Source organism: Haemaphysalis longicornis, unplaced genomic scaffold, assembly GCF_048455015.1.
Source record: "Haemaphysalis longicornis isolate Haplotype H1 unplaced genomic scaffold, Haemaphysalis longicornis Haplotype H1 scaffold_6, whole genome shotgun sequence".
NCBI lineage: Eukaryota > Metazoa > Arthropoda > Arachnida > Ixodida > Ixodidae > Haemaphysalis > Haemaphysalis longicornis.
Genome location: NW_027526407.1, coordinates 151,692,242 through 151,716,286, shown reverse-complemented (window position 1 = coordinate 151,716,286; position 24,045 = coordinate 151,692,242). Strand labels below are relative to the sequence as shown.

Below are 24,045 nucleotides of genomic sequence, written 5' to 3'. Positions count from 1 at the left end.
GCTCGCTGGGTGTGATATCCGAGACAGATCTCCTGAACGAAACGGATGCGGATCTCCTTGCCGACTTGAAGGATCAGGGCGTCACTGCCGTGAGACGCATCACTATACGCAGAGACGACAAGGAGATTCCCACCAAGCACATTATCTTGACTTTTGACCGTGCAGTTCTTCCACAACACATAAATGCAGGTTTCATCCGTTGCTCCATCCGTCCATACATCTTTGTCCATTCGTCCGTACATCCCAAACCCGTGGCGCTGTTTTAAGGGCCAGCGGTTCGGGCATGGTACAAACTCTTGCCGTGGCCGAACGACGTGTGCGAAATGCACGGCGCATGATCATCCGAGCGACAATTGTCCATCCGATACCCCGTCTTGTGTGAACTGCGGCAGGCCGCATGCAGCGTACTCCCGCAAGTGTGAAAAATTCCAACTGGAAAAAAAGATAATCATCATCAAGGTAACTGAGAACATCACCTTCCCGGAGGCGCGAATAAGGTTCGCCTCTTTCCCCCTGGGGAGGTACGCTGACGTGGCTCGCCGGCGGGCGGAGCGGCGTCTGGTGTCCACAGGGACGCAGTTCAGCGAGTCTGACCTGGTCCCGCCCCCGCCCCCCGCTGGGTTGCCTCACGCAGCCCAACCCGGCACCACGCTGCTTGCTGAGGCAGCAGCGGTTGTGGTGCAAACCACTTCTGTTGAGACCGGTGCCGCTCCCGGCTCTACCTCCCCGTCCTCCAGTGCGTTCGAGGGTGCCGAGGGGATGGACACCACGGGCCCCGCATTGGCTCCCACCGCCACCGCACCGCCCATGCCACCTCTGACGCCCCCGACGGTGGCGGCTCAAACAAAGGGCTCCCGAAAGGGGGCCAAGTCCGTGGGGCCCGGTTCGACGGGCACCCCCCGGACATCTGAGGACGAGATGGACGTCACGCCGTTTTTGCCTGCAACGCACCGCAAGGAGCGGCCTCCGACGGCCAAGCCAGTAGGAGGAGGAGGAGGAAAACGTTTATTCAGAAAAAGGGAGAGGGGAGGGGGAGAGAAAGAGTTAGGAGCGGTGGGTGGCCATCCTATTCCGGTAGGCCGCGCAGGGTCGCCGCCGCCTTCGCCCGAGAGATCAGGGCTTCCTGGTCCTCGAGCTGGCAACTGCAACGCGCTCTCCCATCGCTCTACAGAAGGGGGATCGGCTGGTTGGGGGTTCAGTGGGCACATCCAGACAAGGTGCAGGGTCGTGTTGGGAGTGTCGCAGCGTGAGCAGTTGGGTGCATAGCAGGCGGGGGAGGAGGGCGACGTGGTTGGGGTATGTGTTAGTTTGAAGTCTTCGCCAGATGCGGGCGTCGGGAACGGAGAGCGAAGGGTGAGAAGGGGGATAAGAGCGTCGTGAGGCCCTGTAGTGGTACAGTATGTCGGTGTAGGTTTGTTGGAGAGGGGTCAGAGCAGGGGGACCATGGTCTAGGTTGGGGCGGCAGGCCTCATCTGGGAGGGCCCGGGTAAGAAGATCGCGGGCCGTGGCGTGAGCCACTTCATTCCCAGGGAGGGATGTGTGGCTCGGTGTCCACACGATGCGGGTTAATGGTAGAGTGCAGGGTTGGGACAGGATGTGGAGTGCCAGGGTGGAAACTCTGCCTTGAGCGTAGCGGCGGCAGGCAGCTTGAGAGTCCGTGAGCACCGTGACAGTTGGAGTCGTAGCGTGAGCGATGGCGAGGGCTATAGCGGCTTCTTCTGCCGTGCTCGTTGATGCTGTCTGCAGGCTGGAAGCAACGAGGGTGGTGGCGTCGGAGCGCACTACGGCAGCTACGTGTGCTCGTTGTCGGGGGTAGGGAGTGGCGTCGGTGTAAAGGGCAGTTGAATCACTGCCGTACTTTCGAAGAAGGAGGCGGGTCCGATGCTGTCGTCGTCCGATGTTGTACGTGGGGTGCATATGGCGTGGGATGGGAAGCACCCGTATGTTCGCGCGTTGAGCAGTGGGTATTCGCTGGGGGGTATCGGGAGTCTGCTCTACATGTTAACTGAGCTTATGCAGCAGGTGTCGGCCCGTTGGGGTGAGCTGCAGTCGTTGCAACTGGTTGTTTATGTGGGCCTCCATCAATTCGGTGAGAGTATTGTGGAGACCGAGTTGCAGTAGCCGTTCGGTCGATGTGTACATGGGCAAGCCAAGCGCCGTCTTGTAGGATTTCTGAATTAGAATGTCAATTTTGGCCTGTTCTCGCGGTTTGAGGAGAAGGTATGGAGCTCCGTATGTGATCCGACTGGTTAGCATTGCTTGGAGAATGCGGCAGGTGTCGGCTTCTCTGAGACCATGTCTTCTCGAACAGGTTCATCGAATCAAGTGCGTTAGTTGTGACACAGTAGTTTGTAGTCTGGGGAGATATGCAGCTCTGGAGCCGTCGTGATGGTAGTGAATCCCCAGAATGCGTAGGGTCTTGACAGTGGGGACCAGTTGGCTGCCGATGTATATTGTGGGGTCGGGTGTCGGGTTCGGTGGTCGTCCTCGGGTCCTGTTTCGGAGAACGAGGAGGGCAGATTTAGATGGGGCACATGAGAGACCGCACGTACGGAGGTAATTCGAGATGACGTCGACTGCTTGCTGTAAATTGTCTTGCTGGTAACCTGCAGAGCCTGTGTTGGTCCAGAGCGTGAGATCATCAGCATATAGAGCGTGATGTAGGTCAGGTATCTGTGCAAGATGTTCCGGAAGGCCTAATAGGGAGATGTTGAATAGCAAAGGGGAGATTACTGATCCTTGGCGCGTTCCCCGGGCGGGGATGTGGAATTTCTCTGTCTTGTATGGTCCGAGGTGTAAGGTAGCCGTCCGGTTTGTGAGGAAGGCACGGACAAAGTTGTAAGTTAGTTTGGAGTGGTTTGGAGTTGTTGTAGGATGGCGGTGTGGGTTACGTTGTCGAAAGGCTCTTGTATGTCCAGCAAAACGAACCCAAGCTGCCAAGCCAGTAGAAAGGCCTAAAAAGCCCAATCCAAGAGTAACAGCCCCGAACGACGACACATGATTACACACAAACACACACACTCCAGTCATTCTTAAATTTAAATAATGGAAACAGAAAACATCATCCAATGGAACTGCAGAGGCCTCCTTAAAAATCTTGACGATGTGTATGAGATTCTGCATGCCAGTCAGCCAAATATCATGTGTCTCCAGGAAACCCACCTCAATTCTAAATAAACAAATTTCTTAAATAGGTACATGGTATTCAGAAAGGACAGGGTTGGCTGCACCCACTCTTCAGGAGGTGTGGCCATTATTGCCCGGAAATCATTAGCATGCCACACTCTCTCTTTATAAACACTGTCCTCGAGGCTGTAGTGATCCGTACAATAATATTTAATGGGTTGATAACGGTATGCGCCATTTACATCTCTCCTGATTTTGCACTTCTGAGCTCTGATTTCGAGGCACTGGTTGACCAGCTGCCCAAACCATATATACTAACAGGCGACCTTAATGCGCACAACTCTCTTTGGGGCTCCTCCAGAACGGATGCCCGAGGTCGCCTGATAGAGAAGTTTCTTACATCCTCCGGAGCATGCCTTTTCAACAAAAAACAGCCTACATACCATAACTTAGGACACAATACATACTCGCATCTCGAGTGGGCTATTGGTTCTGCAGTTCTCTTTCCATGTCTGGAGTGGGGTGTGGGCACGGACCCATATGGTAGTGACCATTTCCCCACTTCATTAACGTATATAGGTGCAGGCCCGAGCAGTCCTTCTTCGCATAAAAGGTTTAATGAATCAAAAGCAAACTGGAGCACATTCACACAAACATCTCAACTACACCACACATCCATAAAACACCTACACGTGGAGGAAGCCGCCCAACTCATCACCGCGCACATCCTCGATGCCGCTGAGAAGTCCGAGAATGATACATCCACATCACAGCTCTTTTTAAATCGCTTATCCATTCCTGTTCCCTTCTCGCAGAGAGTGAGGGACGAGGTCACTATTCACGAGGTCTCCTTTTTAGACACATTCAAGTCATCTCACACTGATCTTGTAGCACCATGGCATCTTCGTCCTGTTGCATGTGACTTGTCTTTCTTAAAATTCAATAAGAACAGGACACCAAGAAGTGGGATTTTGCAGCATTTCATGTATGTGCAGGACAAATACAGGGCTGCAGAGTTCTTCAGCGATGCATCTATAACGTTCACTGCAGTCTCTTGTGCTGCGTATGGACCCAATTTTGAAGCATCTAGAACCGTGAATGTAAAGACAAGTATATTTACGGCAGAGGCATATGGCATTTTTCTGGTTATAAGTCACATAGTTGAACATCATATTTCTAAATCCATTGTCTACATTCGAATCCCGCTACAACGAAATTGACGAGACATGCAAAAAATTTCGTTGAAGCGAAAATTCGTTGAGGCGAAATCTGCCCCAACACAGCACTGAAGGGCAAGAAAAATAGCACGGCATATTTCCGCATCATTGGCAGCATAATACAATGTTTAGAAAAAAGAGTGATGCGCAGTAACGTCGTGTTTAGTCAGATAACAAACATACCAATGGTTATTTGTTCTTTTACTGGCATGCAAAGAGCGCAATACTGAGGAGAAGGGGAGAGGTGAAGAAATGAAGAAATGCAGGCGCAAAGCGTATTGCTGTACAACAAGGCATTTCCACCGAGCTGATTACTTGCAGATAGCTGCTACGTGGTTGGAAGCCCCCCTCTCGCTTGTGGCAGGAACGGTGCCGTTATCTTAATTATCCTCCGACTAGGCATGGCAGCAACTGACCTTGGCAGGTAAACCGCGCGCGCTTGCATTTATCGTGACCGCCTGTTTGTGACTAAGATAGGATGACGCGGGTTCAAGACTAAACACGAAAATATTATTTTTGCTCTTGGCTTTGAAGAATTGTAGCAGGAAAACTGCAAGGGCAGCTGCTTACAACACATACATGATGGCGCTGCGCCAGCAGCCATGCCAGCAGCAGAGCACATTTGAGCGATTTCAACTGGATACGGATTGGCTATAGCTCCGGCTGTGCGAACCTGGCTTATGCCTCGTGTAAAGACGGCCCACCGCATCGTTATCACCATCACACAGTGGCGTCCACCTATGTGTTTTATTTTTTTTTTGTTTTGTTTTTGGTGGCAGTGTCGGCGCACCGCACATGTTTTCAGTGAAACTAAGCGTCCTGAATGTATCAAAAGTTACTGTTAGCTGGCGCTATGCTTATTTTATTGTAAAATAATTGTTCAAACCCAGCCCAAATCATAAAAAATTTCGTTGAAGCGTAAGAAAGCCAGACAAATGGTTCGTTGTGGCGAGGACTTTGTTGCATTGACTTCTATGGCTAGCTGACGGGGACTTGGAAATATTTCGTTGAAGCAGACTTCGTTGTAGTAGGATTAGACTGTATACAGATTCGCTGAGCGTCGTCTGTGCATTATCATCGGGAAAGTCATCGAAAAACCATGTCGTTAATCTTGTCCTCAAATCATTTATGCTAGCTTATTCATAAAACCTTGGGGTGACTGTGTGTTGGGTGCCAGGCCACTGCGGCATTGCCGGAAACGAACTGGCCGATGAAATGGCCGCCAGTGCTGCGCTCCGGAACACAGTGGACTTAACAACAGTACCTTACACAGACCTCAAGCCACACATAAGACAGCAACTCCGTAAAACTTGGCAAGCAGACTGGAGCGAACAGTCAGACAACAAACTACACGTAATAAAACCACATTTGGGACAATACACTACTGACTCACACAACAGGCACATTGAAGTTACCTTGGCTAGGTTACGGATAGGCCATACGCATGTAACACACTCGCACCTGCTCACGGGATCTCGAAGACCCTTGTGTAGCAGGTGTGGGGAGGGCCTATCTGTGATACACATCCTCATTCAATGCAAGGCACTCGAAATTACACGACGCAAAACTTCAGAGAACTTTACAGACAACATATTCCATTACATCCCCCATACTTTTTAGGAGACGATGCCATGTTTTCTGTCTAGCGCTCCTTCAAGTTTCTTTCAGAAGTTCAATTCTTACAGCTCATCTTACCCCTGGTCCTATACACCAGCCACCTTTTTTTTAACCACTCTTGGTCTTCATCCTGGCCCTTTACACCAGCCGTGCTCCTAGTCTTTAATTGATTTTTTCGTGTTCCCACTAACCTTTCAGTTGTCACCAATTCATCAAACCACTTTCTTGGCGCTCTTTGCCCTAGCTGGCCTTGCGCCATTAATCTTCAAACATCATCATCATGAAAGAGCCGCAGAGCTAGCGGAAGAGTACGCTACTCGCAGAAGGTTAAGCACAGATGAGAGCGCATCACACGCTAGAAACGCGACGCGGAGTCATGTTCCGAGCAAAAAGAACCTTTCTTCGAAAAGTTCCGCGCAGGCGGAGGTGCCAGAAAGAGTGCCGGAAAAGTGGGAAGATCAGTCGAAGAGAGAGGGTGCAGACAAAGCAGGAAAAAAAGAGTTTGAGGCTAGTAGGCCACTTCGCTGCTACAACTGCAATGGTGTCGTGCACTTTGCAGCCAAATGTACAAAACCTAGGGTAGTGTTCAAGTGTGTCGATGATAGCGCCGAAAATCTAGAGCTCCTTAGGCCATACTTGCACAAACTGCAAGTCAATGGAAAACCTTGCAACGTGCTTCGGGATAGCGCCGCAATGATGGACGTTGTCCATCCGTTCTACGTTGCAGCAGACGATTTCACGGGGGAAGTCGCATGGATAAAACAGGCGGTGGAGGAACACATTGTATGCCTGCCAATGGCTCAAGTGAGGATTTGCGGGCCGTTTGGGGCGCTGATCACTGAAGCCGCAGTCTCGAAGGCCCTGTCACTTCAATACCCTTACCTCTTCTCAAATCGATCGGATCGATTGCTTAACGAGAGAGGCCAGAAACTCGGAGAGGGAGTGGTGCAAGCTTTGACAAGGTCTAAGACTCGCCAGCTCACCTCTCAGTTAAGTCAAATTCCCGAACCTAAGGTAGCCAGAGAGGCACACGCCAACCTACCATTGGAAACACTTGAGGAGGAAGAAGAAGTGACGGGTTGTCAAAGGCAGACATATGCAAAATGCTATGACCGAACATGCACTTTGATCACTGAGCCAGCAAATGAAGCAGAGAGCTCTGAAGAGTCAGTGTTATCTCCAGCTTCATGCAACTTTGATCGCCTTCTTAAGGTTAACCGGGAGTCACTAATAAAAGAACAGAGAGAGGACCCCGCTTTGGAGAGATTGCACGTTACGGCCAAAGGAGGCAGTGCTCGACGCATTATAACTGTGCATGAGAAAGGAGGCTTACTGTATCACCACTACCAGGACAAAAAAGGCAAAACACTCGATCAGTTGGTCGTGCCTGAAAGATACAGAGCGGACATTTTGAGTCTGTGCCACGGGAATGGCTGGTCAGGACATCTTGGGATCAACAAAACAAAAAAAGGGCTACTAATGGAATATTATTGGCCAGGATGTTTCAGAGACGCGGAGCGCTATGTGAAATCATGCGATGCGTGCCAGCGTGTGAGCAAATCGGGGGAGACATGGAAGGCTCCACTGAAAATTGTACCACTAATCTCGGAATCTTTCCGTCGGCTTGTAATAGACACAGTAGGCCCTTTGCCCAAGACTAAGTCAGGCTACAAGTACCTGCTTACTATGCTGTGTCCAGCCACAAAATTTCCTGAAGCCATTTCGTTGAAAGAACTGAGCTCCTCAGAGGTAGTTGATGCTCTTCTATCGGTGTTTGCGTGTATACGATTTCCGGCTGAAATCCAGGCGGATCAGGCAACAGTTTTTGTGAGCGCTTTGACTACCACGTTCCTAGAGAGGTGCGGAGTAAAGCTGCTACACAGCTCAGTGTATCATCCGCAGTCTAACAGTGTGGAAAAATGGCATTCGGTTCTAAAGCGGGTGCTACGTGCTCTGTGCTATGAGCACAAAGAGGACTGGGAGGACTGTCTGCCAGCCACATTATTCCTCACGAAGCTACGGGTTTCACCCCAGCGGAACTTGTGTACGGAAGAGCCCTGCGCTCCCCCCTCCGAATGCGGAGAGGAATGTGGGAGGGCATGGAGAGAACCAGACAGTGGTAGAGTACGTGCTTCAACTACTGGACCGCCTTAACAGTACGAGGGAGATAGTAAACCGCAACGTGAAAGCTTCCCAGGAGGCTTCCAAAGTCTACTATGACAAAAACGCCCGCCTTCGAACCTGCCACGTGGGATCGCGTTATGATTCTTCGGCCATCGAGGAAAAATAAGCTGGAAGTTCACTGGGACGGTCCTGTAGAAGTTATGCAGAAACTTTCTGAGACGAATTACGCACTAAAGATTCCAGGAAGAGGGAAGCAGGTGAGAATTTATCACTGCAATGTCATGAAGCCGTACATGGAACGCAGAGGGATCGTAAATCTAATGCTAAACGAACTCGAGGAGCTTGATAGCGAGATTTGGGATTGGAAGTAGAACGCAGGAGATAGCGTCAGCATGGAGAAAATCTTGGCTCTTTCTGTAAATACAGAATCTCTGAGTTCGGGCCAGATTAACACTCTAAAGCGGCTGTTAAGCAAATTCGCTGACCGATTCAGCAGCCGTCCAGGAAAGACACACTTCCTGACGCATGAAATGGAGCTCACGTCTGACGAGCCGATACGGTCAAAACCATACAGGGTATCACCTCGGCAGAAGGAGATAATGGAAGCTGAAATACAGCGCATGCCTAACTTGGGGGTAATCGAGCCAGCTGAGAGTGACTACACCTCACCGCTGATTTTAGTTGAGGCACCAGGCAAAGAGCCTCGTCCCTGTGTAGACTACCGAAAGCCGAATGCTATTACAGTTAAACCTCGATATAATGAAGTCGTACTTGGGGCCGCAAATTTCGTTAAATCGAGAATTTCGTAAAATCGAGGTTTCGATTTTACAGTTCATTTAACCAGTTATTGGGGTTTTAACACTTTGGCCCTCGCCAGGCAACAACTGCTATGTAGTTACCTCCCCAATTAAAGCGAAATTTGTACTAAAACTGGCCACGAAAATTGTGTGAATTAAGAGTTTCAACACTTGGGCAATGGAATTCGGATAGCCGACGGTAGTTCATGTGTCATCGTAAAACCGGTGCTTTTTCCGCAACGCCTCATTAAATATGATAGCAGACTAGGTTTCCACTTTTTGTTTTTTCATTTCGGTCACTACTAAATGCCGCTGTTATAGTCAATTGAACCCGCGCCCGCGTCCATGTCCCGTGAACTTCACCCCGCCGAGGTGCTCGTTCGAAGTTACGCCTCTTTTCGTCTATTCAGTGGTAGGCTTAGGGGCCTAGGCGCGGCGGGCCAACAGCGGAAGGCTGCTATGAAACTTTCGAAAGACTTTTTTCGTGTACAAAGGCTCTGCAGTATAGGCGCGTGATGCAACCACAACACTCGAGATAAAGCCATGATTGCGAGTTCAGCGGAGTACACGCGGACCGCTTCACTGTGTGGAGCAGCGCTTACGTGCTCCGGAAAGCGGAAAGCTTACATTAAATAAAATTCTTCCGGACAAATTCGATTAAGCAATTACTTTTATGCCCACTGAGCCCTTACGAAACTGATTTCTCCGCACCGCAGCTGTCTAATGAACGCTGGTGAAACGAAGATGACCACGTTCAAAGAGAGCAATTTATTGCCCCCAGCACTCGATGTTCAAGCCGTAGTGAAGAAGTCCGTAAGCAGTGCTTGGCGTTTCTTGACCAGGGCGGGCTTTACGTGACGGTCGTATGCTGACAGCGCTAACAAGGTCTTAACATTCGTGTGCACCTGCGTGCCTCCGCAGAACATCGATGGCATCCATCACACTTCGGTGGCTGTCAGTTTCACCGAACTTCCTCAGGCTCTTGTTCGGAACACTTTTCTTTCTCTTGGAGTGCTCATGCTGCTTACAAAACTCACCTAACGATGCACGAACAAAATATTAATTTGGTTATCAGCGAGCACAACCTAGAGCAGCAGCACCGTGAGCAATGACGCGTTGAAAAAAAAAGCTTGAAATAGGCTTCGGTAGCCTAAGCATAGAGGGTGCTGGCGTAGGCAACGATGGAGACTTCAAAATAGTGGCCGCACTATTAAACCGTCTATGACCGCTAGCGGTTTGTGCAGCTTCGTTCTTCGCTTTTAATTGTTGTTAACCGGAGATTTCACCGCTTTTCTTTCATTTGAGCCTTCAAGAGTCAATTTGAGCACTGAATTTTTTCAATGTAGGGCCTGAGAGGCAAAATAAAACGTGCCTCGACCGGAATTTCGTTCTTCCTTTCTTGCCGTGACTTCGTTAAATCGAAAGCGCCGCACAAAATTACTTCGTAAAATCGAGACAAAAATACATGCATTTAGCAAAATTTTGTTAGAAAACTTGAAAAAATTCGTTATATCGCGAATTTCGTTAAATCGAGGTTCGTTATATCGAGGTTCAACTGTACCAGGGACCCACTGTACCCGATTCCCAACATAGAAGAAAGACTAGAAAGAGTGAGCGGCGCAAAATTCATTTCCACCCTCGATCTCGTGCGCGGATATTGGCAAGTACCACTCTCAGAAAGTGCGAGCAGGTATGCCGCTTTTATCTCGCCAGTTGGCACCTTTCGACCCCTAATGCTTAGTTTTGGGCTGAAGAATGCCCCCTTCAGTTTCTCGAGACTCATGGACATCGTACTCAGGGATATGCAGGGCTGTGCTGTCCCTTATTTGGACGTCGCCATATTTTCAGAAAAGTGGGAAGTGCATCTAGAACACCTTAAGAGCGTTTTTTCTAGGTTGCGAGAGGCTGAACTAACTATGAAGGCAGAAAAGTGTAGGTTTGGTTGCGGTCACGTGACTTACTTGGGCCATGTTGTCGGCGAGGGAACTAGGAGTCCATCAGAGCTAAAAATTGCTCCGATCGTAGCATTTCCCCAGCCTCAAACTAAGACGGACATTCAATTCTTTTTGGGACTGGTCGGATATTACCAGCGGCATATCCCGAACTATTCACAGCTGGCAAGCCCCTTAACTGACGTGTTACGAAAGGAAGCACCCACTGAAGTACCCTGGGATGCCGAAAAAGAAAACGCCTTCAAGAATCTGAAGGCAGTGCTTATGTCCCGACCTCTGCTCCGAACCCCTGACTATTCTAAAGAGTTTATAGTCCAGTGTGACGCCAGTGATAGAGGAATGGGTGTTGTCTTAAGCCAAGTGGGCGACGACCGCGAAGAACACCCGATTCTGTACGTCAGCCGTAAGCTGACCTGTAGAGAGTTTTCGTACAGCGCTTCGGAAAAAGAGTGCGCCTGTTTAGTATGGGCGGCGCAGAAGTTGTTGTGTTTCTTGTACGGAGCAAAGTTCATCTTTGAGACCGACCATTGCCCTCTCACATGGTTGAGGCAAATGTCCCCCAAAAATGGTCGCCTGCTCAGATGGAGTCTAGCTCTCCAGGAGTATAGTTTCTCTGTACGCTACAAGAAGGGAAAAATGCATGGGAATGCTGATGGCTTAAGCCGACTGTTATGAGGTAACTCAGTTGGATCGCCTCAGGGGTTTCTTTTTATTTTAACCTTGTTTAGGGCAGTCGGCCAATGGCGTTTTCTACAGGACCTATACCCTTGCTTTGGCGGCACTAAAATTCAGCCAAAATCAAATAGCTTCTGTAGTAAACTGTTTTGTTGTCGGTGCAGGAAGCCTGGTGGGTCTTTGGCGAATTCTGAACGCTTGCGTGTGGGGCCGTGCAGTGTTGCATGGGATAGCCCACTGGTGCTTTCCTGTGTTAATTGTTCAAGTTCGTATGTTCCTTCGTAAAAGACGGTCCCTACACCCAGTTCCAGGCTCATCTCTTCCTGCCCAGTGGTCGTCAACGCTGGCCATTCGAGATTTTTCGGGCCGTGGAGGAGCTGTTAGGATCGGCCAACACAGGTCTGGGAAAAATTCCTCGCAAGCTCTAGAGCAAGGTGTGCGTGGATGAATCACCCAGAGGCACGAGGAGGCAAGAAACGCTGGCGCCAACGGCGGCGGTTGCAAGTGGCGGCTTCTATATCCTCGGTTCGTCGGACGCTGTGCGCCACTTCTTTCCTTCATACACGTATGAAAGAAGGGTCCACCGAAAGGAAGCTGCAGTTTCAAGTGCCCAAGCTCTTCGGTTTACAACCGTCAGCGAGAGCAGGAGGTCACTCATCTTCACGTGCTGGGAGCCGAGTTGAAATTCCGTTCTCATGGGGCCTCCAAAATGAAGACTTGCGCGAAGGGGTGCAACTCCGGCACAAGACAAGATCGATGACGTGGATATTCACCCTTTCCATCGACCGAGTGGTTCGTGTGCATCAGCCACGCCTCATGTCGTGGGTGGTACATCAAGTGTCGTCCACTGCCCACCTGATTGGACAACCTGTGTGAAGTTAAATTCCCTAGCCAGGGATCTGGGGAATACGAACTCTATTTAAACGACTGTATTCGTGTTATTCTTGTTCTCCTGTCTCGACTGTCATCATGTAGAATAAACCTCCTGTACAGTTTCCTCCTAAGCAGTCATCTCGATTCTCTAGTCCAACACCATGCCGAGCCGGGACCTGCGGGCCTGAATGAGTCAGACAACCCAAGGTCCCCTCTTCTCTAACAATAGTCACCGGCACAGAGGCGGGATGATGGCGCGAACCCAGTCCAGCGTCTCTCTCCTCTCATTTTCCGTCGGTCCTTGAACACCAGCACGTACCCAGATGAAGAGAGATTGGGCATAGCTGGATGTGCGCATGTGATTAGCGTCAGCTCGTGGCGATGCTGGCCAAGGTCTGCAACAGTATTTTTGTGTTCTCATTTCATTTGCCCATGACTGTACGTGGAGTGCAACGACGTTTTTTGGCGCTGCAAGGGTGGTTGGCATTACTTGGGGCTGCATCTGCATTAGAAGTGAGCTGGGAGCTCCTGTTCATGTTGGTAGGACTTTCACATCAAATGAATACCAGAATTTTTCGATAAGTTCACTGTGCCGGTTGCACCTGTATTGCCAGTCAGCATTTCGCATCCCAGCACTCCACAGTGGAAACACCTGCGTGCTATATCGGCCAAGCTGTCTCCCTACATGTGCAGGGAATGTGGTCATTTCCCCTGGGTTGTTCACCATGGCCTTCTGTTCACCCCCGGCACGTGCTTACTTCTCGGAATCTGCTCCAACGCTGCTACCTCGCTTTCCCTATTGTTGCCTCACAGTGTGTTGCATGAACCACAGAGATCTAAGGCCTTCACCTCAAAATGTTCTGTAAAACTGCGAAACTATTTCAGAAGGGAATGCTTAGAAAAATGAGGAAACATTTTTTCAAACTATGCCTTAGCAATGGTAGTATATTTTTTTATTAGTACACTTTCTCGGCATTCTTGTTTTGGCTTGCTGCAATGCCGCTAATTTCAGCCAATTGTTCAAGTTTGGTTGCTCATGGCTGCTTACTTCGTGAAAACCGAAATTACTTTAATGTAGTTGATTTTCTTTCATTATTGCAGATGTCGGTGGCCCTGCTGCACAGCAATTTTATTGTGGTGCACAACGAGGATATGGCTCGGACTGGAGCAGCAAGAGAACGCCAGCTCTCACCTGTTTTTGCCCAATCGAGGAAGCAAATTTGAGGACAGACCTGCAACTATTGGTCTCACCATACGATTTTAAACTAAATGATGTGCAGGTTAGGATTGGTGTATGGACTTCACTGCGTATCAACGTCATGGTATCGGCATAACCAGAATTTTTTTCGTGTTATCGGATGGTGCAATGAAGGCAGAATGGTTGTCTCCTTCACTAAAAAGAGCAAGTTTTCCACTGCGATCAAACAGCTGACATATCAGAAGATTGTTTTCCTTGAACCTACAAAAACTGGCTGCTTAACGCTTTTAGGTGCGGAGTACCTTAGGACCGCACTATGTCCGTCCGCGTCGGTGTGCATAGCATTTACAATCGCCAAAAATCACACAGGCACCGGTTCCCATCGCGGCCGGCGTGCAAAACGCGCCTCGCTCACGCGACGGGAACCATACGGGAGGGCGCCAGCGACCGGACGGTTTGTTGTCGCCCTGGTGGAACCGGCACTGCAGGATTCGAGCCTGTGTCTGGTAGACCAGACAGAGTTAGTGTCAGTCGTCTTACCAATTAGGCTACGACCGTGAGTGTACCCGAGAGTCAAACGGCTTACTCCCTCACCTGTAGCGGTGCGGAGTACCTTAGGACCTCCCAATGTCCGTCCGCATCCATCTGTGCGCACACCACCAACAAGCGAAAATCAAGCGAAATTCGATTTGAGCCGTGAGTTGAAGTTTCATTTAAAGAATAATCAAGGTGCAACCCGTGGCTGCAAATCGGATGTCACTCGGAGCACAACTTGGATGTCATTTCGAGTCCCCGTACTCTACACCCTCGCCATAATCCACGGAGTGGAGATGCTGCCATTTTTTTAGGCTACTCTGAAGCCTGCCAACTTAATACAAGTGTTTTGTGGCCCATGATGGTTCATTGAACTGCATATTGTGTGTCGTCAGTTGCCGGCAAGGTTGTTTTTTGTCCAAACTTTGTGTGGCATTTTGATGATTTATTTGTGCAGATTTGCACCCTGATTACATTTGCCATAAAAGCATTTCAATAGTTCTTGCTTTTTTTTTCCTAATTTATAATATTCTACCTGCCATACTTAATGCTTTTGCTAAACTGTCTTTTTTAGATTCTTTTGTCCTTTTGTTTATATATGCTTATAATTTGTTTACAATATTTTTTTATAATTGGGTGCTTGCCAATTGCTTTTGCATACAATATTCCTGTGATGCAGTGTGCTGTTATGTTTAGTGGCACTTCTTGTATAATTATAGTATCCATGGGCAGCAAGGCAGCAATAAAAAGGCAACCTTGTAATGAACAACAGCACTTTTATTAGGTTCCAGCACACATTTCTAGCGATGGATTTACAAATGTGTCGCCATTTTGAGGTAACAGCAATTATAATCTGATTTTAAATTTCAGTTTTAGACTTCGAATTTTTCTGTATAAAGGAAAATTGCGTACTAATTTAGTAAAATTACAATAGGGTTGCTATTTACTGTGGTGACCTAGCTATTCCTTAACTGCAAATCAGGTGTTCATCGCAGAGTGCCGCAACTACGGAACTGAGGGACTTATGTGTGGAAGTGATTGTGCTAAAGAAAAGCAACGTCAAATTATTTTTTGGTGGCTCTTCCACGCGCGGATGTTCCCACATCGTTAGTGCTTGAGCTTCAGAAATTACTGCTGCCTTTTCTTTATTTCAACTGACTTTGATAACGATGTCAGATATCGTCATTGTGCCATATTGAATGGCAAGCAGCGAAGCTGTCATGGCATGCTTTTGTGTGCCCTCTAAAATGACTGGTTGCCCCTTTGTTGATTTTATACCAAAATATCTGCTTTCTTACCAAAGAGGCTGATCTTTGATTGAACCACACAGACTGTTCTTTCGGCAAACTTGTGTGCAGCAGTTGAATAAGAGCAACACTGGTGTTGGAGAATTTTTCCATCAAGTAAATTTTAAATTGTCTGAAATTGTTTAGGTGATTTGAAGTCGTCGATGACAAATTTTTTGTGCGTTCTTTCAAGCCTCTGTGCAGTCTTGTTTAGGTATGTTTTATAGGCTGACCACTCGGAGTATTCAAAATACTAGGTAATGTAAAAACGATTTATCCGAATTACGAGCAAAAATTAATTGATTGCGAGTCAGGTTGATTATAGTTTAATGTGTTTTTGAAAGGCCCCAGTGAATGCCAGTTTGTGTGCTAGTGCTGCTCTAGTACTCTAGGGTGTTTCTGACTGAGCCATGTGTGTTACATAAACAATAACTGGGCCATACCATGAAGCATTGTATTAATGCGTACAAAAGGGATATCTGGTGCTGCAGTCGCATGGTGTTGTGGCACTCCGGGAAGTGTGCTGTTGTTACTTGATCGTGCCTGTGATTTGCAATGCCCACTCACTGCTTTTATTTCCCATTGGTTCGCTCGTCTACCTGGCTAGCATTATTTTATTATAAGTGCTTTTCTTAAACACGCAAGAATAATTTACTTGCTGCACAATGTTGGAAGGCTGCTTCAAGAGTAATGTACCCGGCGTGCAATCTTTCAGAAGCCAGTTTCTGAGTTCACCCCTAATTTTTGAAGAGCGATAAGCAAATTGAATGGTGCAGAGTTATATAGGGCTCTTACAATCTCGTATGAGCTCCCACTATTTCAAGCCCAATTGTGAAACATAAGGTGAAATTAACGAAACAACGCGGGCAACAATTTTATGGTTGTGCATCTGGAGTATTTGTAGGGTGCGAGTATTATAAAAGTGCTTTTATTTCGAATTGATGAGACAACTTTAAGGGGACAGAAAACTGCTCTTTGTGGAGGGTGTAATGAAAGAGCATCACTTAAACACCTTGAACCGATAGGGTTACCCTTACAGGGCCCCAGAACATTTGAAATGGGAATTTAGAGACCTTAAGTGTGTGGCCAAAAAGACGGCTGGCACTATGACAGAGAGCCGTGCAGCAACATACTTTTAACGGTATGTGAGATGACGAGAGGTATTTCATAACTTGTCCCCAGCTCAAACAGTAACCAAATGAAGGCTCTCCTATTCCTTTATGCGGTCTTTGAATCTCACATTGAAACCAACAGAGCTGTTTGTGTCACATGATAGTGTCGCACCCAGACAGCACATGGCACCACCTATCAGGACGCAAAAGTTCAGTGCCAAATTAAAATTATTTTCACCCATTTATTTAGGAATTTCTTGTGTTTGAACCACTGTATAAAACTCTGGCTTTCACATGAGCGAGAGGTCATGCACTCCACACAAATAAGTTGTATGTCTCTATAAATAATTTTTCACAAGAAAACTACAATTTTTGCAACTTTTGACCTTATTCGTGAATCATGCTAAACAAGGAGAGATTACTTTTTCGTGTTCCCATGCAGACACCTCCACTGAAATATAGTTGTTTTCACTAAAGCCAGGCCCTCCTGTAGTATGTGAGTGTAAAATTCGATGCACCATACGTCACGACCTTACGGCTGACGCTGCAGCCTTTGGTTGGTCTCGCTACTGCATCGCCCGGCCTTGCCTCCCCTTCCCTTTGAATGCAGGGGCTGCTTCCGTGCCTGCTGTCCTGGCCTGCAACATGTGCAGCAGCTGCTTCTCTGCACAAGAGCACCTGGACAGGCACGTGCGACACAGTCATGTGGACCGGCCTTTCAGGAAGTTCAGCTGCTCCTACTGCCCGTACACGAGCAACACCAGGTGAGCTACTGCATCTTGTCACTGGGTTGGTGGATGGAGCTACTGCAGAAGCTGTAGTTTCCGTCGGTACAGCACTTTTTGATTTGCGCACTGCTGCAAATAGGTTTTCGGGCTCTTCGTTGGTGCGATTTTCTGTAAAACATCTCAGATTATGTCTGCAGGTGAACGAAACCTTGCCACTAGCGAGATTTGTTTTGTCACGACAGGTAATAAATTCCTGCAGTTTGAGAATCCTGGAAAGAAAGAATTTGTCAGTGAGTTTCGTCATTGTACATATACAGCAGGTCTGTGAGTTTCAAAAACTTTGAATATAAAGCAAAAAAACTTAGCAACCAACTCCACTTGAAAATACAAAACTTCGACAATTCTAGAGCACTTCGAGGGTCAGGAATGTGAGTGGGTAGTTTCAGTAAGCTCTGGTACAGAAGCTGCTTTATGAGAAGTGAGAAATGCGCCACTGAAAATTCAGAGCTGTTGTGTCCTTTTGCAGAAAATAAAGCTAAGCACTGAATGTATCGCACATTTGGGGTGTAGATTCGTGTGCACAAAAATAAATTTTCCTTGAGTAGTGGCAGCAGGCTTACCTGCATTACAGTGTAGATCATTTATAAGCGGGACCTGGGCTCCGACGGCCACCGTTTGAGGCTTCTACCCTTCACCTTTAAACACATCACCACGGTAGGTTACAGTTTATGTTGGGGGCTTGGGGTCCGCGGTGTCGCCAACACCGTCACCATGAATACTCTGGACAATACATCTATTCAAGCTCTACAAAGAACTGAATATTTTCTGTGTTCGGCAGTAAAAGAGGCACAGCAATTAAAGGAACGACAACTTGTGAGCACTGTTTATAAATGAATTTTGCTGTCAACTGAGACTTGTAATTAAGCAAGGCTGCGCTGAAAGCTTGACGGCTGGTGGTTGCGTGCAAGCTCACTTTGATGTGGCTGCATTGGACCCAAAATGCTGGGTTTGTGCTGCTTCTGCACTGCGCGAATGAGTCATCTGCTTGCGCGACATGCAGTGACGGTCGCCTCAGTACAATTAACGTACTGTGGCTGAACTGCAATGCCCGTAGCTCGGCCGTATTTCCGGTAGCTTTAGTCCGGCTGGAGTCCGATGACCGCATCTCGGCTGTCCTCCGGCGGCCGTACTTCGGCCGTACACGGATGGCTTTGTCAGTCCCTCTTATAATCAGTCCCACTTGTAATGCAGGAGCAGATATACCGCAGGTTTTCACATTTTTGTCTGATTTTCTTGTTGTGAAATCTTATATTGTAATTATTGCTTGTCTCTGAAAGCTTATTTCTTGTTTGTATAATTGCATGCATTCTTCTGCTATTTTGTATGGTCTTTAGGACATGCCATATCCCGCAGAGTCATGCCAGAACATGGGGGGCAGAGGGATGTGGCTTTCTTTTTCTTTGGACAGTTCCTCTCAACAACTGTACTAGCTCATTTATCACCATTCCTGTATATGCTGCCGAAAATAAAATAAAACGAATTATGGAGGGCTAAAAAAGCTCAACCACGTCAGTTCGCAGCATCGGTACAAAAATGTAGGAGATACTTCAGTACTGCTTGGGGCCAACACCAGTACAATTGGTACACCAGCCTCAGTACAACGAATCTGGTGCACAGAAAGTTACCTGAAAGGGTCAAGAAATACCCCAGGGGAAGGGATCGTAACTTCTAATGGGTACAGGCATCCTTGGTTGTGTGCGGACCCTTAAAAGGGCATTAATGTCTGGACGGGGAAGGGGGGGGGGGGGGGTTCTCGGCCCCTTGTCACCTGATGGAGCCCCCCGGCCATCTGCAACATTGCATGGCCTGGGGATGGGTCTGGCAGCTGTGTCCTGCCACAGGTGGTAACTAAGTTGAGCATGCAACATGGCTGTGGAAGTCACCATGTGCATTCATGTGCAACCACGCTTCTGCCGGTAAAATAGTACAAGCAACTCCCTGGCCTGGTGCTCGGCCCATGTGCAAGACTGTGCTTGGGAAGTTGAGCTAGCTTGTCTTGGAAATCACCCCTATGAAACGGGGCAGCTGGAAAATGCAATTTCTTCAGGTAACTGATATCACACCTATTTGATAACATTGTGGAGTGAATCCACATGTAAATGATTGTACGGTGGGACTGTGGGGGTTTAACGCTCCGATGCAACGCAGGCGAGGAGGCGCGCCGTAGTGGAGGGCTCCGGATTAATTTTGACCACCTGGGGATCTTTAACGTGAGCCGAAATCTTGTACACGTGGGCGTTTTTGCTTTTCGCCTTCATCAGAAAAGCGACCGCCGCGGCCGGGAATCGAACCCGCGACCTCGTGCTCAGCAGCGCAAGACCTTAACCACTGAGCCACCGCGGCGGATAATGCAAGCCTGCAACATTTCTTGGATGATGCTAATTTATTATGCTTTGCATTGCTCCACACATGAATAGAACTGACATGAACACTCTTGGAATTATCACTTCCATTCTTTTTCATTTGCTTCAGAGATCTGTGTTATGCATGGCTTGTCACAGCATGTTTTATAGCCTGATTACACTTGCACTAAAGTACTTGTAGTTTTATAGTCACCACATGGAATTGGAAAGGCCTCTATATGGAACCTAACAAAGTCAAGAGCAGCAGAGCAGCTTCTTCAAGTGGGCAGTGGCGTGACAACATTGTTCTATGCAACAACCAAAGTGATGCACTTCAGAAAAAAAAATTAGGCGAGCAGCTCCAAGTCACTTCGAAACCGATTACTGCCACGACCAACTATACTTCCGACCTGCCCAGCTAGCTGCACTCTATGGGAGCGCTTTCGCCGAGTCGCTCACGGCCGGCCGCTAGGGGCGCTTTTACGCCCTGTTGCGGGGACCGGCGGCTTCGCTAGGGAGTGCGTGCTCGAGCGCTAGTAGAAGCCTCCTGGCACAGGAATTCGTGTTTAATGACACTTCAGCTAATTCATTTCGGTAACTCCAAATGAATAAGTAGCAGTTTTACGGTGACAACCCCTGAACGAGTGTTTTTTCGTGACGAAGCGTGTTAAGGCGGCTCGGCTTTTCCGTTGTGAGATGGGCTGCAGTGAACGCAACGTATTTAGCTTCGCGGTCTCATATGAAGTGATGACAAAAAGGAATAACATCAACTCAAGGGCTGACAACACAACTGGCTAGCTAACCAAACTGTGCCAGTTCATACTTGAAAGGGGAGGTTATTCCCGAATGTGAAGTAGTAGTTTGGGAAGTTCATAGCATAAACCAAACTTTGTAAGTCATAAAAGCTTCCCAGGAACTCACTCTTTTTGTCATAGTAAATAAAAAAATGGAGCTTTCTGTTGAAATTCCTATGAATTTCGTATGCTCGGCAAATTCAAGCACCGATGATGCCAGTTATGGTCATACACGCACTAATAAACGAAAATGATTTGGCCCTGACTTTGCAAATCAATTGGAAATTCTTTATTGCCCGTGCATGTGAAGTGGTACAATGACCTGCTACACTACTAACTCAAAAACGGTGCCATTCTGATTTCATTTACATGCCAATTTTTTACACACACAATACCACATACACTATACTCCACTTGTGCTTTCCTTGGAAACCAAAGTGTACGCCTTACATTGTTTTTATTTCTAAAAATGTACTCAACAAGGGTGAGCAGACAGCACTATGCAGAGCACCAATAAATGGTGTAGGCCACCTTGGTGCATTCATGGGCATTGATATCAGGATTCATCACTCTTTCCACTGCGTCTGTAAAAGCAGTGACACATTAGTGAGCCATTGTGGCTAATGTGCTGCAGGAGATAAAAACAAAGGCGAGCGGGTGTCATTTGTGCCCATAATACAGATCCCTAGGTGGCCTAAAAATTGCCATAGATTTTTGCTATTGTGTAAATGACGGCCTGGTGTATGGCCTGGTGTGGTATCTTTACTTGAATATCAATCTTCAGAGCACCTACGCTGATGTTGAGATAATCAAAACTTAAGTGGTGTTTATTGCAGGAGTGAGGCTTCTTGAGGGCTTTAGAGTAGCAAAACCCACTTACCGCTTCCCACTGTGGGCAAGGTGTTTTGAATGAGAGCGGAGTGTTTTTGGGGTTATCTAGTAACCTCCGGGGAAAATAGTGGGAGCTGGCTATTTCTAGAAGCTAATTCGGCTGCGTTTTCTTTCCTTCGGTGCTACCTTAGGAAGACAGTCCTGGCGCATGAAAGAGTTCACACCGGAGAGAAGCCGTTTGTCTGCCCCGTCTGCAAGAAAGGGTTCAGGTGGAAAGGGACCCTCAAGCAGCACCAGTCTGTCCACTTGGGCGAAAAGCCCTTTAAATGCGCCCAGTGCGGCCAGCGTTTCACTCATATGAGGAACCTGCTAAGGCACAATAGCTTGGTGCATCTGAAGAATGGGAAGCCTTACGCGTGCCGCCACTGTGGACATTGCTACAGAGACATGCAGCACCTCAAGCACCACCTCAAGGTTCACACAGCGGAGAGACCAAACTCCTGCCGTGTGTGCGGCCGAAACTTTAAACATCCTGAAAGCATCAAGGCACACGAGAGGCAGTGCACGCTACACAGCACTAGTGGCCACAGCATCTGAGCAAACAGCTGTGGCAAGTAACGAGAGAGAATGGTCTTTAATGAGACTTCCGAGGTTACCCTGTTAAAGGTGCCTAGTCTGCTACACCAGAAGTATGAGAAAAAAAGAATTTGATGAGTGATGATGATGACGATAATGCACATGCTTGCAGAAACTTGTTTAACGCCACTGATCAAGTTCTGTACAATACGGCTCGTAGCATCAGCATTGCATGCGTCAATTTCCACCACATTAATTCCAGTGTTTGGCCATACTTGTAGTAGGACATCAGGGGCCATTTAATACCTCATTCACAAGAAGCGGGTTCAATGGCATGATGAGTTTTGACCAAACAACCTGTACAACTGCTATGAAACCATGCCTGAGAGTGTGGCTCGGCACAGTATTAATGTCCAGCAGCCGGTAGCATCACCTAGTCTTGGCAGTGCTTCATGGGTTGTACCTACAGGGAGGTGTCAGATTGCTCAGTAGAGGCTATGACTGTTGTTGCGGGAGAGTTGCAGGTTTCTAACATATCTCCCATATATTTGGCAGGTTAAGGTCTGAGGGTTCCACACGAGGAGTTGTGTTTTGACGGAAGCAATGTTCTGGTAGGTGCTTGGTGCTGTGGGGACGATGTAGCTGGCAGTGGTCCCGAGGAAAGGGAGGGTACGCAGAGGACCTAGTGAAGCTTCCCTGCTCTCTGCCCACACCTTGATGTGCATCTGTAAAAACAACATTATCTGCCTATTGAAACCAGTGCCTTGTTGCATGTAGGTGTATTTTGATCATTTATATGCCTGAGTTTTTTGTGCGGCTCAAACAAATTATTGTCATAAAATATTTTCGATCTTGGGAACATTCCAGTGTGTACACATCAACATGACCATTGCTTACGAGATTGTTTTGTGCCGAGCATCGTCAGTGGTTGTGTTCTTTTTATGTCCCTTTTGTGTGCGCTCATTCCCCTTTGCACTGTTTTCGGTCAGTAGCTACACACAAATTACACCCTCTATTCTTGAGCTACGTGTTTGAGATATATGCTTCTAAATGTCTTTTCTGCTATTTTTCTGATTCTTGTGTTCCTTTTTTGTTTTTTTATTGACATTGTTGACTGATTTTACTTTTTCTATTTATGCTATATTTGTGTATTGCTTCGTCCAATAATGTGTAACAGACTGTCGGGCACTGCCAAAGAAGCCTCTTGTGGCTTTGTCTGGTCCACACTTGTAACCAGGTTTTTCAAGAAAATAAACACTTGCCCAGTGGCTTACCAAATACGTGTAGGCAACACAGAAACGGCTGCAGCCATAGCAGAAGCCATGTCTTCAGCTCACTGACCCAGGAGACAGATTCAGGCATGCTGTGGGCCTGCTAAAGTAAGAATATCAGAGTTAAGACAGGCCAGTAATCTATTATTTGTCGATCCTATAGGGAGTATTCACATGACGTCACTGCAGCGCAAAAGTATGCTGGTAACCTGGGCCGTGCTGGCGGCGGCCATGACGTTGGCGGCGGTCAACTTGCTTGGGGGAACTAGAAGATAGTGTCGTAAGAAGAATGCTGTTATCGTGCACGGCGTTTACAGTGATCAGACCAGTGGTCGTTGTTATTGATTGTGTTTGAACACTTATGCTTAAAAGTGGTATAAAAAAAAAGCCGCAGTAATGGTGGCGTCGATCCGTCGCTGCTCGAGAACCGACGCTATGCTTCTGCTTACAGCGGAAGGTGCGGACATTGAATATTACCTTGTTCACACGATTAGTTCCGCGACGCATTAACCCTTTAAATCCATTAAGTCACTAGGTGACCACAACTGTTTCACTAGTGGCTGATCATTCAGCGGCCACTGCAGAAGCAAGCTGGCAACGATGTCATTGTGCGCAGAAAGGTAAGCACTTTTCGCTACATTTTAAATAGACCTTGCCCATATCACTTTGGATTAGCTGCAGTGATCGTGTCTAATTTCGTACGATAGAAACACCGGTGCTGGAAGCTAGCGATCGCACTTGCAGCAGCCCTAAAACTTGCGAGACTGCGCAAGGACAAGGGAAACAAGGAAGCGAGAAACAACGGCGCGCTTGTCTTGTCTCGTTTGTTTCGCTGTGTTTTGGCTCTGTTTCATTGTTGTGTACCGATAAGCTCAAACTCGTGCGCTGTCCAGCTAGCGGCTGAAAATGCTTGTATGAGCGCTATCGCAAAA

The 24,045-nt window shown here is 47.8% G+C and overlaps 1 protein-coding gene across 2 annotated transcripts in view; it reads left to right on the top strand.

Annotated features, from left to right (window-relative positions):
- LOC144141208 (uncharacterized) overlaps nucleotides 1–23,215 on the top strand; it is a 56,624-nt gene extending 33,409 nt beyond the window's left edge. For both annotated transcript variants that reach the window (XM_077672770.1, XM_077672771.1), the window contains 2 exons: nucleotides 17,122–17,275; nucleotides 21,458–23,215. In XM_077672770.1, coding sequence (XP_077528896.1) covers nucleotides 17,122–17,275; nucleotides 21,458–21,863 — 560 coding nt within the window. In that variant the 3' untranslated portion in view covers nucleotides 21,864–23,215. The remainder of the gene's footprint in view (nucleotides 1–17,121; nucleotides 17,276–21,457) is intronic.
- Nucleotides 23,216–24,045: the final 830 nt, after the last annotated feature.